Here is a 21715-nt window from a genome sequence, read left to right as displayed (position 1 = left end):
GGCAGGGAGGGGGGGGACTGATCTTGGTAACTATTCACCTTCTGACATCAGAAACCTCCAATGCAGCATACAAGACGGCTGTCGCGAAATCCCTGATCAAGAACATGAAGCTCCTTCCCCTCTTCACAGCTGCAACCTGCATCACGCCCCCAGGTCCTTCTTTCTTCATACCACAAGTGATGAAGTTTTTTTTCCAGATCACATGAGCCAGGATGAAGGGGGAAAATCCTGCCAGGAACAGAGATGGGCTGCGACCTGAACCTGACCAAGGGGAGATACAGAGCAGTACCCTGAGAGCTATATAAGAATGTGCTCGGCACAAGAGCAAACACTTTTTCAGGTGAAGGACTCTCATGAATCAGCCATGCATGTGAGTGAAGACACCGTTTCAAGGAGGCTTGGAGCCACTAACAAAACATGTTTGTATTTCATCATCGCTACCCTCGCCACATTACTCGTCTTTGCACTAGCCACCATCATGGTCTTAGTCATTCAGAGGACGGTAAGCAATTTCTCACTTAATTCATTGCCTTTTTCTTTTGTTCTTTTTTCTTTATTTTCTAATGTAACCTCCCTCTCTCCAAATAATATTCTGTAGCTAGCAGATCAATCTCTGCCACCTGTAATGAGTACACACACAAGATAGGGGACAAAACAAAGAGGGAGAGCAAAGAACCTTCAAAAAAAGAAATCATTGCTCCATGGGCAACATTATTTCTAGCATGCAATTTCTTCTCTATGAATGGAAATGGGAAGCTCATAATCCAAGAGTCAATCCACACTATGTCCAGCCTAGTTAGGAGGAGAAGTGGAACGAAGACATATCAGTGCCTCAGTGTCTGCTGCCTGGCTTATGTATCTCCTGCCACTTCTCTGGAGAGCAACCGCTGTCCAAGATAGTCTGGTCCGGTCTTGCCTGGTCTGACAGTGTCTGTTAGGGATGGACACAGTACAAGCCATCTGGCTGTGTGACGCTGTGTGGTGCTGTCTGCTAGGATGCCATGAGAGGCAGTGAAGCAGAGCTCCCCTGAACAACCCTGAGCAGTGGATGTGGCAAGGAACCTCGTGATGCCTCAACGTTTTTGTCAGTCTTGCTCTCGGGAGTGATTTTTTAATGCAAAAATAGTTATAGCAAGGATAGCTGAAGGATGTAAGTGAGACAAGGTCTGAGAAAAAGAACTCTTCCCGCTGCCTAATGACATTTCCCCCTTCTTAAAATACAGAGGATCTGGGACTGAATGGGGAATCAGTGAGACAGGTCCATCCAGGACAGAGGTACAGGTTTGTGAATACAAAAGGTGCATTTCTGATCCTACCAGGAATGTTGCTACGAATTTTACCAGAGTATAATATCACGTTAGAAGTTTTATAGTCTTTGAAATCTTAGTGCAAAAATCTAAGTGCTGAAGCATCTCTGCTATGATTCATAGAATGAAAGCACCAGCATGGAGCTGCTGAATGATGCTGGCCATGGAAAACAAAATATGTTCATTCAGCACAATATTTTCTCTTACTAAATTGATCCTGTACAATTTATGTATCTGTGTATGCTCATTACCCAGAAATTAAACCATTAAAGCTTGACTGATACTTCTTTAAGTTGTACCAGCAAGGAGTCATTTACCTGAAATCAGCGTTCTTCCAAAAGAGAAGCAGTTTGGAGACAGTTAGAATGAGACATGGGGATTTTCAAGTGATAAATAGTGGGACATTAAGGGAGATCTTTAAAATAACAGCCTGGGTAATTACAGAATTGCCACAGTTTTCCTATATAATGAGGCTTTCATTTGTACTTATTATGAAAGTAAGCATTAAATTACTTCTCCATCAGGATAAATGCAGTTACACCAGTTGCCAGAGGAACAATATTACTGAAAGAGTCAAGGTTTTCATTTAAAAGAGTAATGACATTACTGCAGCTGCTTCGGAAACAGTGTTAGATTTGGAAACATTATTCATTCCCCCACATTTTCCAACACCCTAAGAAATTTCCTTTACACTTTGTTTTCAAGAAAGGCGGTACAGCACAGTGTCAGACCTGGGAAGTGTCATTTTTTGGAACTACATTCAGAGCTGAAGTCAGTTCAGTTCCCAGCTTTCATCTACAGAAACACTTTGTATTGGCCCATTCACTTACCTACATCTTTTAGAAGTGATTTTTGTTTTTCCTCACAGACAAGAGCAGTTGCTGCATAGTGGACCTTTGCCTACATTTTCCCTCTTAACACTGTTAGAAGGGCCATGAGGCCTCTGTGCTTCTGCCTGCTGCGGTTCACTGCTGCTAGATATATAGATAGATATAGATGGTAGATATAGATAAACACACATACACCTATGTAGATGTCTGTATATATGGAGAGAGAGAAAATCAGTGGAAGAGGTAAGAAAGGAATAGAGAACTGTAATTAGGACACATAAAGCCCAGGACACCTTGGACTGTACTGCAAGGTACGCTGTATTAGACACCTAGGCCATGAGGTGTAACACTATGAACAGATTCTGGGTGAAGTCTGGGACAGTCCATCACTGCTCTGCATTTTGTAGGGGCCATATAGTTACCCTCTAAGCAGCATGGGCAAGTCCCCTCAGTGTGGCTCAGGCACCAGCTGACTGCTAGGAGTCAGTGCTGGTCTTTGTGTTTGCTGGTCTCCTCCTCAGGCCACTGGAGTCAATCATGGAATCATTAGGGTTGGAAAAGCCCTCCAAGATCATCTGGTCCAACCATCCCCCTACCACCAATGTCACCCACTAAACCATGTCCCCAAGCACCACGTCCAACCTTTCCTTGAACACCCCCAGGGACGGTGAATCCACCACCTCCCTGGGCAACCCATTCCAACATCTGGCCACTCTTTCTGAGAAGAAATGTCTCCTCATTTCCAACCTGCACCTCCCCTGGTGCAACTTGAGGCCGTTCCCTCTAGTCCTGCCGCTAGTTACCCTGCAAACCCCGTTAGCAGCGGGGCTGCAGGAGCCACGTCCCTGCACTGCCTTTGGCTGATTTATGGCTACTTACAGGTCTGTAAGGAGCCTTGCCGAGAGCAGGCCCATCGGAGCCTGCTGGCCCCCTCTGGTGGACAACCCTGACAAAAACGAAGGAAAAAGGAAATTAAAATAGCCCCTGCCAGCAATTTCCCACTCGTTGAACACCAAAGTACGTCTGCTTTGCCCCCCGGCTCAGCCAGCCACGGATAACGAAGGTTTGAAGCCCGGAGATTAATTAATGTCCTCAGCTTCTGTTGCTGGGACCTGCGGGACGCACTCTTGCGAAAGCCCTGGGCCTCATGAAGCTGATCTCAGGCTCATTTCTGGGGCACTGTGTTTTGGGATGCGTTGTCCTGGGCTTTGTAGAGGTGGGCACGCATTTTGGAGACTTCTGGTTAAACAAACACTCAGCTCTGAGCCCGAGTGTTAGAGTGACCCAAGGGAACGGCGTGGAGCTGTGACAGGGGAGGCTCAGGCTGGGTGTTAGGGAGAGGTTCTGCACGCAGAGGTGGTCAGGCACTGGGACAGGCTCCCTAGGGATGTGGGCATGGCACTGAGCTGACAGAGCTCAAGGAGCATTTAGACAATGCTCTCAGACCTAGGGTCTGTTTTTTGGGTGGTCCTGAACGGAGCCAGGGCCTGGATGCAATGGTCCCTGTGGGTCCCTTCCAACTCGGGCCATTCTGTGGTTCAGTGACTACTATAACAGCATCGGTCTGTCTCAGCTTGGGAAACTTTCTTGTAAAGTAATTAAGGAAAGGAAGAAAGACAGGAGTTTCACTGGCACCTGATTATCATTTTCTCTAATGAAGCAAGTTCAAATTCTTCTGCTTGCCAAGTCTAAGATCCTTCATCAGCAGCACCCAGATCACTGCAGACAGGGTGAATTCATTGTACTGAATTGTTCCCGAGCCAGTGCTCTGTTAAACCTCTCTGAGCTCCTAGCATGCGTCCCTGTGCATTCCAAATTACACTATTACACGCAATGTGCTGGCTGTCACAAGAGAAAACAGCAATGCTAGTAATATTTCAAAGCAAGATCTAAAGTGTTATTTGAATACCTAGTCACTTGCCACTAAAATAAATTGAATTAATATCTCATGTTTTCACCCACTGGGAGACTTCCCAAGTGAGGACACAATATGTTAATTCATTTTAATTCTTTTTCTGTTGCCCTGGCTACAAAGCATGCTGTGTGCCATCAGCCTCATCCTGCATGCTGTCTCTGAGGGAGGGCTGAGAGGCGAGCACCTCACTGATAGTAACATCTCAGTTACTTTACCAACCTCTCTGTAGACAGCCATGGCTTTTCTTTCTGATCATATTGAGCGTAATCTTGCTGAGGAGATAGCATCTTTCTCCCTGTCTTACATGGGTGTGGGAAGAGAAAATGAACGACTCAGATATTGTAGGTTCCCAAATCACAAAGCACCTATACAATCTCTATCTGCAGGATGCAATATCTTGCTATTAGACCAAAGGATAATTTCAGCTTGCCTGGAACAGACATTTCTCTACATTTCAGCTGTAGTTGAAAGCACGGTCACTTTAGGCCAAAGTCAAAATTAAATGTATTCTTAAACATCTAAGGCCACAACATTAAGTACCAGAAACAGACACAGCGTGACTTCTCTTACTGTCCAACCATCTTCTTTCTCCTCATGCCACACATTATTCTATTTACACCTAGAAATAAATTGCTCATATTTTAAGACCCTTGAGATCTCCAGACCACTGCGGATGATGGTGTCTCCTGCCACATGTATAGGCTGCCTTGCTTTTCCCAGGAGATAACAGATGTTCTGCCAAAGCTAGTACCAGATTCCCAACTTTCTAATCCTTGGACATGCTGAATTGGGCCTGGCCAGGTTACACAGCACAATTAGCCCAGGTCATTAGATTTGAGAATAAAAGAGTCAGTTTAGGATAGTCTGGAAGGGAACAGAAACCACTCCCTGATACTGAAATTAGCACTGTGTGTGAGCGAAGGGACATGACACAGAGTTTCAAGTGCTGAGGCACTCACAATTTCTTTCCACAGCTGTCAGGAAAATTTGTTTGCTCCCTGGGGGCACTGATGTACAGTTATGAGCTGTTAGAGCTATAACCTGCATGGAAGTAGATACACAAGTAGGCACAGGCCCGAGGAATTCATGTTTGGAAAGCAGAGAGGTATGCCAAAACAGAAGCTAGACCACAGAGGAAGCCTACCGCCTTTCACATTTGGAGCATGTTTCCTGAGAAGTTTTCAGGCCACGCTGACAGAGGACAATTCCCCATTCCTTTTTGACCTTTGGGTCAAGAAGCAAGAAGTAGGAGAAAAGGTGAGGCAGGACAACACTGCTGCTCCCAGACCTGTGCTGGGGCTCTGCAGCTTTTATTTTCATCCAGCCAGGCTTCCCAGGGCCAAACACTGGCTCTGAAGGGTGTCCAGTCCCACTCTGTCCTACTCCCCCCAAGCTTTGCAAGCCACAGGGAGAGCTTCAGGGCTTCTGCTTCCAAAACAACCCCAACAAAAGCCACACACATTTCTTACAGCACTGGGAAATTTGCTGTGTCAGAAATGTAGATTTCTACTACTTTCAGGGAAACAAACAAACAAACAAAAAAAAAAAAAAAAAAAAAAAAGCTGTGATGAGGAATGACTGAGGATGAATTTTCTAAGTGCAGAGTTGCTGAAGGGCTGTGCTCCACAGCTCTCCCTCACTGGGATGCTGGGGTGCTCTGTAGGAGCCATATGCTGTGTAACTCCCAGCTCTGCAGTGCCTTCCTGGGATGCAGTGGAAACTTTTAATATCGACAAATAGAGTCCCACTTGAACACAGGTGTGCCCTGCTCCCAGAATAACCTCCCCACTCTCATTTCTCTTCCAGGCAGCTGATCCTGCCACAGAGGGCATCACAGAACCCATCCGCAAAGGTAAGACACCTAAATTGACAGCCTGTGCTGTGTTTCATTTGTAATGCAAGTATTGCCCAGGATCGTGAGTAAGGCAATTATGCACATCTCAACATTTCACATAAAGTCACTTCTTGGTGAAAAGCCAAGGCAGTGGAAAAAAAAAAAAAAAAAAAAAAAAAAAAAAAAAAAGAGAGAGAGAGAGAGGAGAAGAAGAAGAAGAAAAAAACTTTCAAATTACTCGGTACCTCCGGAAACCAGGGCATCGCTGAGGAAATAACAAGCATTTCTGAATCTGCCCTGAGGTGTCTTTGCAAGAAAGCATTTTTGCCAGAGGATGTGAACATCATTCTATTAGGTCTTATTTTAAGGGCTGGCTCTTGCACATGGGGACATAATGTCCCTGGTCCCTGTCCTGGGACAGGGTGTAAACATGTTAGCACATATTTCAAAACAACAGGAGCTCCTCTTGAACTCCTCTGGTCTGGAGTAGTTACGTGTTTTTTACTGGCTTGCAGGAAAAAGGGAGGAGGGAAGGGGTAGGTCGAGGAGAAGCAAGTGGAAAACAGCAGCAAGAGGCAAGGAGCAGGGAATTTAAACAGGCAGAGTACGGACATAGGGAATCCAAAATTGGAGAAACCTTTCAAACTAGCCTAGCAGAGACAGCCTACCAAGATTCTGTTTTCCCTTAGTATAAATCAGAGAAGCACTGTTTATTTAATTTCTATTGCCTTCCTGTTTCTTTGGTCCTTAGCATCAAGTATTTTGACTTGCAAATACGAGTTCCTAGTTAGTCCCAGAAGACATGAGATAGCATCACCTCCCACTCCTCATATGGGAAAACTGAAGCACAGTGATCATCTAGAGGTGTTGGCACAACAGGAATCTGAAAAATCAAGGTCCAGAAAACCTTCCTTACATAACTATATTTTCTGCACCTCTGTTTTTGTGCACAGGTGACATAATGAAGCATTTGGGCAATATACACTCTAACTAGCAGAATTTTTGAATCCAGGACTGTTCTGTATTGGGCTTTTTTCATACCACACGAAGTTGTCCCTGCATGTCCCACTGCCCTTCCTGAGAACTTTGCATCAACCTCACCATCATTTTTGTGTGTTTTCAAACTCCTGTAAAACAGGAGGGACTTTCTTCTCCCCTCAGTGCTTTTTTTTTCTCTCTGTGTATCTTCTATATATCTCCTTAAGTTTTTCTATGGCTTTCTGGTACTATAGCTTGTACTTGAAGATCCTCAGAAATAAAGCAGGGTCTTAACATGCAGGGCAGATTTGAATAAGGGAGTTTGGGCAGCCCTATCACAGCCTCATTCCAGTGCATCCCCAAAATTGCCCAGAAAGGAGCTTTGCAAACCTAAGTGGTTGCAAAGCCTCAGCCTGGCTGCCCACATCCCCCATGGTGGCAGCAAGTCCCCAGTGCCTGTGGAGCGGTGCAGCCCCAGAGCAGAGCCTCTGCCTCACAAGCCAGCCCAACCTCAGAGAAATCACCAGAACGGCGCTGGTTTTCATGGCTGAGTTTTACCACCGATTAGAAAGAGGTAGTGAAAGCCGTCGGAGAGGTGTCTAGTGATTGACAGAGGAGGAGCCACTGAGCCTCTGTCGTAGGTCAGGGTTATGTAAAAGCAAAACACAAGCAATACTGGCATTCCCAAAGTAGGAAGGAGAGGTCTCACATTGAGGAAAAAAAAAAAAAAAAAAGTTGCATTGCAATTTTATTTATTTACTTTCAAATCTCACAATCTGTGCCAATTGTTCTTTCTCCTCATCAACATCTGGCAGGTGCCAGGCAGGAGGAGCATGTTCTCTCCAGGAATTTACAAGATGTGTTTCCTTAGCTAGAAAACATTTTGCCTTTGGGTCAATATCAATTACAGGAATCCTGTTGCTCTAAATTCTGCTGTTAAATCTGCAGTGATGCCATTAGTGTAAGACAAAGGAGGGCATAGCAAAATGCCACAAGGCAGGAAGGGCTGCCGAAAGCTGTCTGCAGTGTGTGCAGGTGCTCGATCAGCCTACACCTCCCCGCCTGTCAGGCTCTATTGCACAGCTCTGATGGGGTAATGGAGCATTAAAGTGTGAGCAAATTACAATGGCCTTTTGTTTTTCTCTTAAAATGCATAAAGCAGGGCTAATTGATTAATAGATCCCAGTGGGTAATTTACAGCGGGCCCCTCGGCACGGAGCTCTGTCGTCCGCTGCCAGGCATCGCTTGCTGACTTCTAAGCAGAGAGCCTCGGCAGCTGCTGCAAGTCCCATCCCGCAGCTGCAGAGTAAGACCAGAAGCATAAGAAATGTTGCAGGATGGCAATGGTGGTGAGGCTGGAGTGGCTGTGGATTTAGGTTTGCATTTGTGGCTGCCCCTTGGACAGCCCCAGTGTTGATAATGTAATTTGGAGGGTGTTGCACCCCCTGCTTCACAACGGGACTTGGAAGCCCTGAATTGAAAGGAGGCCGAGAAAGCAAATTGAGCATTGCTGAATTGCCAGTTGGGTGCTCAGCCTTGCTCCAACCCTGTGTCTGTAGAAATGGGGAGGCTGAAGGGGCCAACTTGTGCAAAGCTTCTCGGAGATGCTAACAGGGGATGCAGGAGTGTGCAGGTGGGAACGTCTGCACCTCACTCGGGCAGAGTGCATTGCACTACGAAGGGACAGTGGTCCAGACATGGCTACTTCCCTGAATTAATTTAGTGATCTCAAGGCAGGAAAAACACTGTGATTTGCATTTAGATTTCCAAGGAGATTGTGTTCTATTATTAGCTATACACCAGTGGGCACTAAAGCAGATCTATAGGAGTTTTGCGTTCCTGACTCAGCTGTCTGTCCTCAATGGATGGGTTTCCAGAAATGTGCAAGCAGTAGCTGAGATGCAACGTCAGCTAATTAAATGTTTGTGTGAAAAACGATAGCAATTTCCTGAAAACCCCTGTGCCATCGTTGCTGAAGCAACAGGGGAAGGCATTAAATTCATCGTGAGGTAAATGTTTGTGAAATGTTGTTTCTGGGGAAATATTTCTCTGCAGAAACTCATCCACATTCATAAATATGGAATCACAGGTTGCCATAAATATTAATACAGGCCAGAAGGGTATGATTGGTAGATTCATTTTGGTGGAAAAAAAAAACAAGGCACAGAGAAATTTATGATCTGCCAGCATCTGGAGATGTTCAGTCCTCATCCTCTCCTCGTTGTCCTCACCAAGCCTCATTTCCCTTGAAATGCTATAAACCTGGACTGGTGGCTTTTCTTTTTATTTGGGACTACAGAGACATGAAACCAAATCCGCTCTCATTCGCAAAATAAAAAACCTGCAGATACATAGGTACACGTGCACTGCTCATATGTATAAAGATAATTCAAAGGAAATTCAGCACTCCATTCACAGTTGCAAGGGGAAATAGCTTCCCAAATAGAAAATCTGGTCCCAGGAATTAAAGATAATACAGGTGACATTCACCTATACATTATTTTCTACCCTAGGGTAAATCAGGCTGAAGCTGGTGAAGCAAACAGTCTTTCCAGAACTGTGGTAAAATATCTGAGTGCAGACAGGTTCTTCAGAAATGGACACTTGATGTTTACACCAGTGGTTTTTTTTTGCTTTATCACCTACAATACACGTGCATGTTTGTGCAAATATATGTAAAACTGTATGAGGGTCTGTCTGCTCTCAGAAAGGTCAGGGCAGATGAGCTGTGTTTCTCGGTTCAGAAATTTTTGTCAAGCCTGGGCTTGCAAATGCTAGAAGGAGTGCAGAGGCATGCTCCTTGGCAAGCATCCAGCGGAAACTGCTGCTAGCCTGATTCCAGTTAGCCATAAGAGGGGCTTATTTAGCTAGTAACGAGATGATTAGTATTGCCAAAATGCTGAATGTTAGATCCTCTGCCTCTCCAATATTAAAAATGCAAGTTATAGATGAACATATATATACATATACAAACAGCTCCATGAAATTTTGTGACCCACGCAATACTGGCAAGCAGGTGAAAGCCTTGAAGAGTTTTGGCCTTAAATTCTGTGCAAAAAACCCTGCAGTAGTCAGGTTTGTTGTGATGAGGAGTTCCTAAGATGTTACTCCCAAATCCAAAGGAAAGAAAGGGATGCTTCTGAAGGACCGGTGTGGTTGTCCTTGGGCTCCCAAGGACCAAAGACACCCAGTGCATGCACAACAAGCGCAGCCACAGGTGGAGCCCAGGAGAGGACATCACCCAGCTGGCACTTGTCACAGCACCACGCAGCTGGGGCTCTCCACCAGTGCCGGCCAGCAGCTGCTTGCAGAACACTGAAACTGGAAGGGGGGAGGTCAGAGAGAGCTGTGGGGTGTCATAAAGAAATAAAGCACAGCAAGATCTGCTGCCTCCAGCACTCTGACAGAAACAGATGAAGTCACCTTGCCTAATTTTGTCAGCATTTAAATTGGTAGAGTATAAGAAAGGATTGAAAGCTGTTTCTTGCCTTCTTTACCTTTAAGGATATTTTTCTTATTTAATTTATCCTTAAGATAAGATAGGTTTTTGATCTGTTTGTCTGTCCTCACTCAGCTCCCAGCCAGCCCTAATGCTGTATGCCCTGCAGAGGAACCTCACCGTAACACATGGGTGGTTGGTACTAGGAGGAGCCTCAAAAACAAACAAACAAAACATCTAAGGGGCTTTTCCTTCCTGGGTAGCAATGCTTTGATCTGCCATGCCGCTTTTGGCTCTTGGTATCACTGCCCTGTGCCTCTGCTCCTGTTATACCCATCTCACAGGTGGGGAAACTGAGGCAGCAAGTGGTGAGGAATGTTCCCCAGGTGGAGCCACATCTCCTCAGACCTGGCTCAGACACAACCATGTGTCCTGCAGCCTCAGGTTCCTCCTGGCAGGCAGACACAGCCTCTATAGGTCCTGCTGTTTCAATGCAAGGCTCTTTCCATTTTGCAGGTGGAAATCGTGGAGGTGGCAGTGATGCTGCAGCTCCACTGAGCCGTTTCACAGCCCCTTTGGCTTGGCGGGGAAAAGCTTCGTAATGCACACAAAAATTGCTCGGTCCTTTCCTTCAGGGCTGCCCCCCTCTGGATGCTTATCCTGTGGTAAAAGGGGTCAGGAAGACAAAAGTGCATTGTCTCCTAAGGGCTTCCTTAGGGCAAAATAACCTAAATGGCTTCCTGCTATGAGTCCTTCCTTATAGGCAGGTTTCTTTCAAGCAACCTGATCTGCAGCGTCCGTGCATCACGGCGGACATGAAACCAGTGTGAGCTCCTTGGTACTTAGGCCCAGTTGTGGCTTTGCTATTCCTCCTTCTCACAGTGTTTTTAAACTGATATAATCCGATTGACTTCTGTGGGATTACTTCTGATTTACACTGCTACTAGAGAAAAGCCAATTAGGCGATGTGATTGAACATATCCATTGATCAGTCCTGAAGCTCTAGTAATTTCAGTCTTTGCCGGCTTGTGCTGAAATGTTTCAGATAAAAGTAACTTGAGAAATAAAACTAGAAAAAGGTTACAAGCTGTCTCAGCGGAGCGAGGGCAGGAAATGTCTCTATACGTTTTTTTCCATAACTTGCCTTCTCAGAAACACAGCTGATGTCACCAAACAAATGGCTTAAACACACATGTACAAAACTTGCTGACATCAATGGGTGTAAGTACAGCTTTGAAAGTGCAAGCACAGCCATATGAGTGAGGGGTAGGTTTTGAGTGATGCCATGAAAATCCTGAGATAGCTCAGGGCTGATGGGGCTCCTGGCAACATCAAGGTGCTTGCGTGCGGGTACAACACTTCTGCTTGCCTAGCAGAAGTTGTGGGGCTGCAGCTTCCAAGGTCTGCTTGAGCAGCAGGGGATTTTCTGCTCTGTAGGGTAAAGCCCCGAAATGGCACCGAGTTTCTCTAAAACTACTCTTCTTTCCTGAAGGACATCAGTAACGCAAGTGGGCTGAGGATGCTGGCTATGCATTGCCAAAGACTCTTGCTACCACTGTATCAGCATTAGCCTGAAATAAGGGTCAGAAGAGTTTTCTTATATTCACCATCTCCTTATTTCTGTACACTCATTAAAACTCTGTGTTGATATGACTAACATCAGAAAAGCAGGCTTTGGTTTTTCTCTGGGGATTTCCAGCACAGAAAAGGGACTTTGATACACAATTTACTCATTCTTGGAGAGCAGGGAACACCTGCTCCCCTCAAAAGTGTTTCAGCTAATGGAGTCAGAGAGAGATTACAGTTCTTTCAAGACATACATAGCCTCCTCCAACAGTACGAGTGCAAAGGGGGCACTGTTACAAACCAGTGAGACCTGTGTATGGGACTCGCTTTTCCCACATTTATCTATCCTCCTGACCAAGCATCTCTGAAAAATCAGGCTAAGCAGACACTGTAAGGGTCTGGAGATTGAAGTGCTTTCTTGTACCTTTAGTTTCAGGAATTCTGTGGAAGTTAAGATTCTTGACTTACTCTGTATTTAGTAAACTTCTATACTTTTCATGTAAGGAATGAGATATATGTCATCTGATGTCTTGGATATCTAATTTTGCGTATTAACTGGTACTTCAGGGACCCTTCTGGGTGGATGACTCATACTGATTTTGTAAATGAAGTCACAGGAAAATAGAGATGATTTGTGTTCCCTGGGACAGGGTTGTATAATTTGGTTGGGCTTTCCTGAAATTTCTTCATATTGCATTCCTTGTATTCAGCTGTGGAATAAAACACAGGGAATTCCCAATCTCCCATCTGAGCTGCTCTTTCCCCAGCATCAGCAGGGCCAGGAGATGTAAATAAGGAGAGGTCAGTGCAATGAGGAACAACCACCAACCTGCCTGGTTGCCCCATGGGGGATACACTCTTTTCCTGAATGTACATCTCATCTGTGAATCCACAGGCATGCGGGCTACACAGAGCTGTGCTAACTCTGCGCTTTATAATCGCAGAATAAAAGAGGAATAATCAGTGCCATGCATTCAGCGCTCAGTAAGGAGGAGAGGCTTAGGAAAAGTAGATGAGGAAGTGAAAGGTGGCTGAAAGGGAGGTGAAATGGGAAAGGAAGCAGCAGGGGGGGAAGGGGATAGGGGCAGGGAGGAGCTGGGAGGCAGGAGGTGAGATGCAGGAGACGGGATGCAGGAGCTGGTATATAGGAGCTGGGATGCAGGAGCTGGGATGCAGGAGCTGGGATGCAGGGCCAGGATGTGGTGCAGGGCTGTGGTGTTGGGATGTGGCACCGGGTTGCAGGATCTGGGCTGCAGGGCCGGGCTCTGGCACCGGGCTGCGGTGCGGGCGTCCCGGAGCCGCCGGCAGTGCCGGGCGCGGCCGCGGGAGGGAGCCGGCCCCGCGCATCCAGCCCCGGCCCGCGGGGAGCCCGCGTTTGGGAGCGAGAACTGCGTCCTACAGGCACTGTAGGGTGTTAAGGGTTTACCGAGGGAGCTGCGGCGCTATGGCAGCCCCGTGCAGGTTAGGTGTTACCAGCCAAGGTGCAGGAACCAGCTCCCAAGCACGCACGCCTCTGGCTGCTGCTGTGCGGTTTGTCCATAGCCCGGGTGCAACAGGAGAGGTGCCGAACACTGACGGTATGTCTTACAGTACAAAGAAATCAGGATTGGTCACCTAACGTATTGTTTCCTTCAGGGAACACCTCCGAAGACTTTTTAAGAATTCTACAGAATGTCCCGACCAAGGGAGCTGCTGCGTACATGAGAGGTCAGTGAGGTGCCCTGTCTGATCCCATTAATATTTTCTCTAACTTCAAAAGGCATAATAGATGCCTTCCCCACACAGACACACAAATATGCATCTCCACTTCCCTTAAATATTGCAGAAGGCCATTTTAAACCACGTCTCCCTGTCTCGGCTTTCCCAAAGGGCTGCACAGTCCATACGACTTTTCAGCACCCCACTTCCATCTGTGAGCTCACAGTCACCGGGCCGGGGCTCTCTCTGTGAGTTTTCTATGGGACAACCTCAGAGCAGGTGTCTCCATTTACTAGAAAATACCTTGCTGCACGTCCCATACATTTGAATTTAGCTCAGTGAAGTTTGTCAGCTCGTTTTACAATTTCCTTGCTTTTCTTTCTAGTGTCAAGTCCAGTAAATGGTTCAAAACTGAGCTTGGTTGGGAAGGGCATATGTGAAGACATCCAGTGCAAGAGCGAAGAGCTGGTGATACGGCAACAAGGCCTCTACTTGATCTACTGCCACCTGAACTTTCATTTTGCCAACTGTTCAAACAGCCCCACGGACCTCAAGATAGAGTTCCTTGTAAACGGCAAAGTCAACCGGCAAACATTATCCACATGGTGCGCATCAGACACGTGCCAAGAAAAGACTTTTAAGACCTTGTTCCAGTTCCATTTGACGTACCTGAATGTGGAGGACCGGATATCAGTAACACTTAATCATCCTAAATTCTTGAATGAAATTTCCCTTCCCAATGATAATGTTCTTGGGGTCTTGAGGTACAGTGATGAAATGTGAGAAGTCCTCTGACTTCCCACTGCTGCCCAGACTTTCTCTGTCTTTCTCTGAATGACAGCAGCCTGCTTTTACTAGGCTACACCTTGTTTCATGTTTCCTATCTTACCTTATTGCTAGGGTAAACAAGGAACTTTGTGTCCCAGAATGAAATCTAAAGCTACAAGACCCACACCTGGCAGATGTAGGGTTGCTCTGCTTTGGCTCAGGGTAGGACTGGTGTTGGACTATCCAGCACACAACCCACAGACGTGCCAGTGGTTCCTCAAAACAATGCTGTGCAAATAGAGGCCAAAATGCAACCACATTATGGGAAGAGTACACAATATCAAGGCTTTTTGGCTAATGCACTGCTGGCAAGGTGCCTGTGCTCAGGAGATGGAGAAATCCTTTTGTCTAAATTTTATGGTCTAGTCATTGGCAAGGTCATTAAAAAAAATTAACTAACAGTCAAAGCTTGTAATTAAGGCTTTTTTTTTTTTTTTTTTTTTCAACTAGAGCATGCAACCACAACTCTGGAGCAGGTTTATGGATAGAACATAGAGAGTAAAGATGAGGAAATTACTGACTCCTAGGCTGGTAGCTAAAACTCTGGGACAGGATGTAGGAGACCTGGGACTCACCAGACATTTCCAGGCTGCATTCTGCTATGGACTTTATGCAATTTAGTTCCAAGTGTCTTCCTTTTCACTATTTATCCATTTTTTCTATTTAATATTAAGCTCTTTGGAGCAGAGACTTCGTATATGCACAATGCTTAGCCTCTGTTTTCACCCAGGGCTTTTAGACTTTTCCATAAAGAATATTAAAATAACAATCTTGTGCCACATAACAAAGTTTGTTATGATATATTTTCCTCAAATCCTGTTCTGCTTGTTTGGCAGTTTCCTAAGTGACACGACGGCATGCCAGTGTGCAAACACACCCAAAGACCTGCACTCCTGGAAAATCCAAGATTTAGATCTGAGGTTCAGACTTCCCCAAAGATGATTTCAGACAGTCCAGTGGACATAGGTCATTTGATATTCTTTGAGTTAAAAGTTTAGATAATTAAGTATACTTAAAATAATCTCAGGCCCTCTTATTCTGTGAATTTCAGTAACACAGACTTTTACTTTCTATGTAATTCTTAAAGTGAGGGGAGGGATTGAAAAGTTACAAAGGGCTCATGCTTTCCTTTTTCTCTTCATCACCGAGGTTCTACTAAAGCCTGTTTTATTTGGAACTCAGCCCTGGGTACCTGTGCATTCTTCCTTATACATAATTAAGCTGGGTGAACAGTTTTCACCAAACCTTTTAGTCATGAGTTTGGTTAAAAAATCAGTTTCTGGCATCAGAAACCCAGGAAGTCTTTTATTATTCAGGCTTATCTGATGAACGGTTTGTGTGAGCACACTCAAATTACTCCTCATGGAACTAATTTCCTACTTGTGTTATTTCACTGGAAACTCCTGGTACATACTTGAGGTTTCAATCCATTGACCAGGTGATTTCAAAATACACAAAAACCTTTCAGAGGATCACGAACAGTCAAGCTCATTCACTGTTAGGGATACCTGCTTTCTGCTTTGACAGATACTGATGAAAGCAAAAATTCCTTTGTTATCTATAGCTGGGGGAAAGAAAAAAGAAAAAAGAAAAAAAAAGAAAAAAAAAAAAAGAAAACTAAATTCATGTTTTCTTTTTCTCTTTCCCCCTTAAAGGAAGGAAAATTATTTTTATAAGAATTCCCTTGCCTTGCCTATGACATTGTAACCTCCACTCGGATCACATTACCTGCCTGGCCCCTGTAAATCTATCCCATCTTGGAACAGGGTTTTTAACCTCTGTCTGCCTCCACCTCGATACACACCACTAATACTCAGAGAAGTTTAAGATAGTCTGGCAGTTAGGAATCATAGCTCCTGAATATCGAAAAGGCAGCTAATGAATGAAAATATGCATTTACTCCCTCCACTACTGCCTTTCCCTGAAGGCTTTGAATTGAAGGAGAAAGCCCATTATTTAAAAAAAAAAAAAAAAAATAGAAAGCAGCTCTCTGCATAGGATGATTTTATTCTATTATTTTGCCAGATGGAGAAAATCCTGACAAAGCAGTGCTAAGCTTCTCAGCCCCGGGCTTTTTAATACCGCAGGATAAAGCAATCTGGCCTCTACTTCATTGCCTCTGAGAAATAAGAATAAATTAGAGCCATAAAGAGGGCCCATTAATAGCGTGCAATTTTGCCATCAGTTATAAAAATGTTAAATAGCTTTCACTGAAGCAGGGCCGCGAGCCAAGCAGCACAGACTCCTTACTTTCTGGCAGACTCCACGTCACTTCACTCTTTCATCACTTTCCTTCTTTTATTTCCTAGTTCTTTGAGGCAGATTATTTTTGACAACAATACTTAAAAAAAAAAAAAAATCCAAGCGGATCCTACACACCACCACGTCTTTTCAGCAACAGCAATGCTTTGGGGAAGAACTTGTTCCCGTGGTGTCAGCTTCCCTGCTGGCAGCAGAGCCGTTTTGCTTCTGGGGTCCTCACCCAGACCTGCCCTTCCCCAAGTGCTGGAGCTCCCAAGCAGCAGCAGAACCTGCTCTGGTGCCCCACCACAGCCCTCAGTCCATGGCAAAGGGCAACTGCTGAAGGCACTGAAGTGACGGAGAAATTTTGAAAATTCCTCTCCTGGTCCTCAGATGTGGCAAACCTGTGGCTTTCTGTGCATATGCTCTATTGCTAACCTGACCAGAAACAGGAAACTGCAGCAATCTCACAAGGAAGTCTACTCTGATGAGGTTTCTTGGCCCTTCTCAGACACTGAAGAAATTGCACTCTTAAACCGTGTTCTGCTTGAGGAAGAAGCATCTACAGGAGTTAATACATGCTGTTATTTGTAATCCTGGTTAATAGAAAAAGTGTGTATTACTGGTTTAATTCTGGCCATTGTTAATTGCTGTAGGAAACGTTTGTAGGAACTTAAATGAAGTCAAGTCAATGCAATACACTTCCATCCAAGCTCACCCGGGGGCAGCAAATCAAAATCAAATCAAGCTTAATATAAGAGATTACAGAGTTGGATCCAAACTTCCCCAAAGCTGCAGAGGCTTTTAATTCAGGCTTGTAATTACACTGCACAGGGCTCATTGACACCTCCTGTGAAACTGGCCTGAACCCAAACTCCTCAAAGTGCAGATCTGAAAATGAGGTCACGGCTTATCTGACACACATGCACTAGTTAGGCTGAACAAGTGCTGATGGATGGAGTTGGAGTTTTGCATTCACTTCACTTCTGGTTTTGTTTTATTTTATGTTTTTCCACACTTCCCACAGCGAGGAATTCTTAGTCACTTAGAGAGAAATTCCTTACTGTGCCATGGGCCAGACAAGGGGCTGTGTATTACCCAAAAATGAACAGTCCTGTTTGAAAAACCTCACCTGGATCAATGCCGCACTGGCCTTCTGCCAACTAACTGCCTGACTCCGCATGCCTCTTACGTACCCAAATTCCTTTGGAGAGCAAACAACATTCTGCAGAAGCCTCAGCCACTAGCTCATGCTCTTAATATGTTTTTCTTCTGAATGTTATTCTTCATAATTCAGTATTAGATATGAAAAGCGCAAGCAGGTCTATGTTTTTTCAAGTACCCTATCATGCAATTAAAGTAAGAAAGGGACTAACCAGCACAAATACCCAACCAAAAAGCAAAATAAATAAGAAGCCTTTGATCTTGGAGACCTCTAACTGCGTCTGCTGGCAGGTCTTTCCAAAGTGGAAGTGATACAATGGGTGTTCAGTATGAAGAATAAGGGAAAGCAAAGGCATCCTCCGTAGGAGGAACAACTGTAACGACGCAAATTCTTACAAGCAACACTTGCGACAGCAGGAGTTGCACTGAGTGACCTTCAAAATCTCTTCCAGCTACAGCTTTTTATGGTTGTAATAGGCTCAACTGCAAGAAAACATGATGGGCTGTGAGGATATGGAGTCTTGGAAAAATGTTTGGGGGAGCTCAGGTTTAGGACCCCCTGATTTCTGTTTTCAGAAGTGGTCCCATGAGCTTAAAGATTTGGAGTTGAAAAGGGCAGAGACCAAAGAAGCCTGGCACAGCGCATTCCAAAATTCAGATGCCTTAAGGAGAGTGAAGCTCCAGAGCTCCCAGCATGCAGGCTCTGCTGTGAGACCTTTGCATCACAGCCAGAGCCTTCAGCCCCTCCGCACTCACCATCACCTCTGGGCTGCTTGTACGCAGCAACCACCCTCCTCTGCTGCAAGACAAGGATGTCGTAGACCATGAGTAAGATCAGTTTTTCCTCAGATGCCATATCCTGCAGATATTGGCACACCATTTCCCTTCAGCCATGTCCACACCATCTAAATTTAGGATCCCTGTTTCCCTGTATAGCTGTCTTGAAGCAAGAACGTCCAGGCGGTGAGTCAGAGTACCCAAATTAGCTGCCTATTTTACACACTGTCAGCTGGTGACTGAATCTTTACTCAGTCCACCAAGCCCTGGCTCTCAACAGCTCCATTCAAGATGAGATGATAAACGATCATTTAATCTGTGGCCTGATAATTTATGGCACTTTCTACAGCTCTGAGCAGAGCACTACCTGTGCTGTGAGGCTGGGTGAGATTCCTGGAAAGCCCGCGGCTCTCCTGCAGAGCATGTTTGTAAGATAAAATGCCAGTGCCAACTGAGTAAGTTGTTAGATGTATGAGTGCAAAAAAGAATAAGTCTCTCCCACTTAGGCCATTTCACTACCACTAGTGCATGTTGCTTGGACTTGTCCAGAACTGATGGGGGGAGCAACATTTTGGAATTAGGCACCAATTAAGTATTTAAGTTTTGAAGGGAGTATTTGTTCACCTAAAACTGTTTATTAAGTGGTGTTTTTTTTTTTTTTTTTTTTTTTTTTCAAACCTGCTGAAGGCACTGAAGTGACGGAGAAATTTTGAAAATTCCTCCTTTCCTTGTTTTTCTGTTATTCTGCTTCTTCCTCTTTTTGATTCTATTTTTCATTCTCATAAAAATGGATGGGAAAAAAAAAAAAAGAATGTAAAGGAGGAAAAAGGAAGGAAACCACCGAAACATGAAGAGCTGGGAAAAAAACTGATTGAACAGTTAAATGAGGTCTATTGATACTCTAACTTTGAGGATGTGAGTGTGTGTTGGCATATGCAACAGTTTAAAAATAGGTATTTCTAAAGCTTACGCTTAAGAGGAATAATAAGTTTAATGCTTAAAAATGAGAATATGCAGTTTTTTAATACTTTATATGAATGTAAATTCCAGGGGCTTCAAGGAGTTCCTCAAGCTTGACAGTGGTAGAAGAGTAGAACTTCTGCCTTTGGCAAGCAGATTGTGTGCAGAATATCAGAGCCTTTATATTTAAAGGGTATTTTTTCATGTATAAACCTGACTGTGTTGTGAGACAGTGCATCGGGAGCTTTAGCAATAGACACATGAAATGTCAAAATAATTGTATCATGTAAAATGACGTAAGTTTTTTCTTTTGATGTTGTTAATTATTCCAGTTAAAATATTGAGTTGGGGATGGGGAGGGAGTGTTTTCCTGAATAAACACGTCTGATTCATATTGCAGTGCAGCATGTCTTTAATCAAACACATCTGGGTGGAAAACGCCTGAACACAGTGTCTGGGTGATACGATGGGAATCTGAGAGGTGGATCTGGCCCCCGAAAACATAACAGAAGCTGCGAGCCTGCAGTGAGTTCGCAAAGGCAGAGGAATTTGCACAAAGTGAGCAGGGTCCTTCAATGCTCTGCGAATTTTTGCTTTTCTCTGCTGACAACAAAATGTCTGTATGAAGACTGACTGGCTTAAACATTTATTTGGGTGCTAATTAAAGGTTTGGAATCCAGCCCTGGAAAGCTCTCAGTACTTGTGCTGTGGCTCAGGGGAGCACTGCAGGGTACACTTCCCTACAAGCAGACGGCTCTGAAACCACACAGCCACTTAAATCCCTGAGTGTTTTTAAACACGAGAGACACAGTGCAAGAGTTCAGGTGCTTTTGTATGAGAAGCTTGAGCAATTTCGGACCATGGCATTACAGGAACAATTCACTACTGTGTATTTTTCTGGTGCCAATATTTGTGAAGAGTCACTTGAGCTTTTCCTTGGACTTTGATCCTTCATTGCCATGTAATTTATATATATATATATATGTTTTTTTGAGCTCAAAATAATTTCAGTTCAACTTTAAGGTTGTAAAACTCACTAAGCACCAAGGACTTTGGTGTGCATTTTGTTTAGGTATTACGTAAAGTCACTCAAAGGATAACAGGAACTGAAGAGTCAAAGATCAAAAAAATTATTAAGCTGATTTTTTAAAACTTTAAATTAAACTATTATTGAAAATTAAAACAACCATAAATTTGCATAAGAAAACGAAATAGGCATGAATCAACCTGCAAGTTCTCTTACTGTAAATTCTGTGCAGATCAAACAAAGGCACTCACTTGTAAAAGATAAAGAAACTGGAAAATAGCTTTATAAATAATCAATACCACAAGGGACACACCATGTACAATTCAAAAGGTGATTTTTTTTTTTGTTCTATTGAGGTCTGAGATTTACCAATGGCAGGACTTCAATGAAAGAAAAATATGAATTATTAAGGCAGACTCACCAAGATGTTATTAATTGTCAAGGACAGGCTTCACTAGCAGCAACTATCAGAGACTGCCAGCTGAAGCCTAACCCCCCCCATTGAACCCCCATTAAATGGTGAAGGATGAGATGGTGCCTGTGCCCTGGCACCATCCTGTCCCCACAGATTGCCCGCAGCTCTCACACCATGTTTTCCATTTATCATTCTTAGCATGCTATATATATATAAATGTCCCATTGCTTTTACAGATCAGCTTAAAATCTCATAGCTCATGATCATCATGGAGCATAGCAACCATGGATGAATTCTTTGGAGATTTAGGGAAAAAATAAGCCTTTTTTCTCATTTTTAGGTTATGCCATTCTGTCAGAGTGACACACTGTTATTTGGCTTTTCTTATTATGTTCCAAAAGTAGATGTGACTCAAATGTCCCTCAGTTGAGGTGTCAGAGCTGATTTTGGGGGATTTACAGTCTATCCCACATGTTCTCTCTCCTGTTGCTATCTAAGCCATCCACAAAACCAAGCGAAAGTGAGTAAATGTGGGGAGGAACCATCCTTAACTGAAGTGTAGGCAGTGGAAGCTAAAGCATGAAAGATGGAGTAGTTAAACATGAATGAAGAAAAGCCAAGTCATACAGCGCCTACTAAATTTTTGAGATCATTCAGCTATTCTGGCTTTACACACTGTGTTTCTGTAGAAATCATCTGGTTTTGCAACACAACCTGTCAAACGGACACAGTGAAT

At 44.3% G+C, this 21715-nt stretch overlaps 1 protein-coding gene across 1 annotated transcript; it reads left to right on the top strand.

The window, feature by feature from the left end:
* Positions 1 to 307: 307 nt before the first annotated feature.
* Positions 308 to 14350, top strand: TNFSF8 (TNF superfamily member 8; the record flags this gene model as incomplete). The annotated part of the gene is made up of 4 exons (XM_084298787.1): positions 308 to 502; positions 5859 to 5904; positions 13505 to 13576; positions 13953 to 14350. The coding sequence occupies 4 exons, from the start codon at positions 308 to 310 to the stop codon at positions 14348 to 14350; spliced, it is 711 nt and encodes a 236-aa protein (XP_084154913.1).
* Positions 14351 to 21715: the final 7365 nt, after the last annotated feature.

This window comes from Netta rufina, assembly GCF_964035555.1.
Source record: "Netta rufina genome assembly, chromosome: 20".
Classification (NCBI taxonomy): Eukaryota; Metazoa; Chordata; class Aves; order Anseriformes; family Anatidae; genus Netta; species Netta rufina.
The sequence above is the reverse complement of the archived record's forward strand: the minus strand, read 5'-3'. Positions and strand labels throughout refer to the sequence as shown.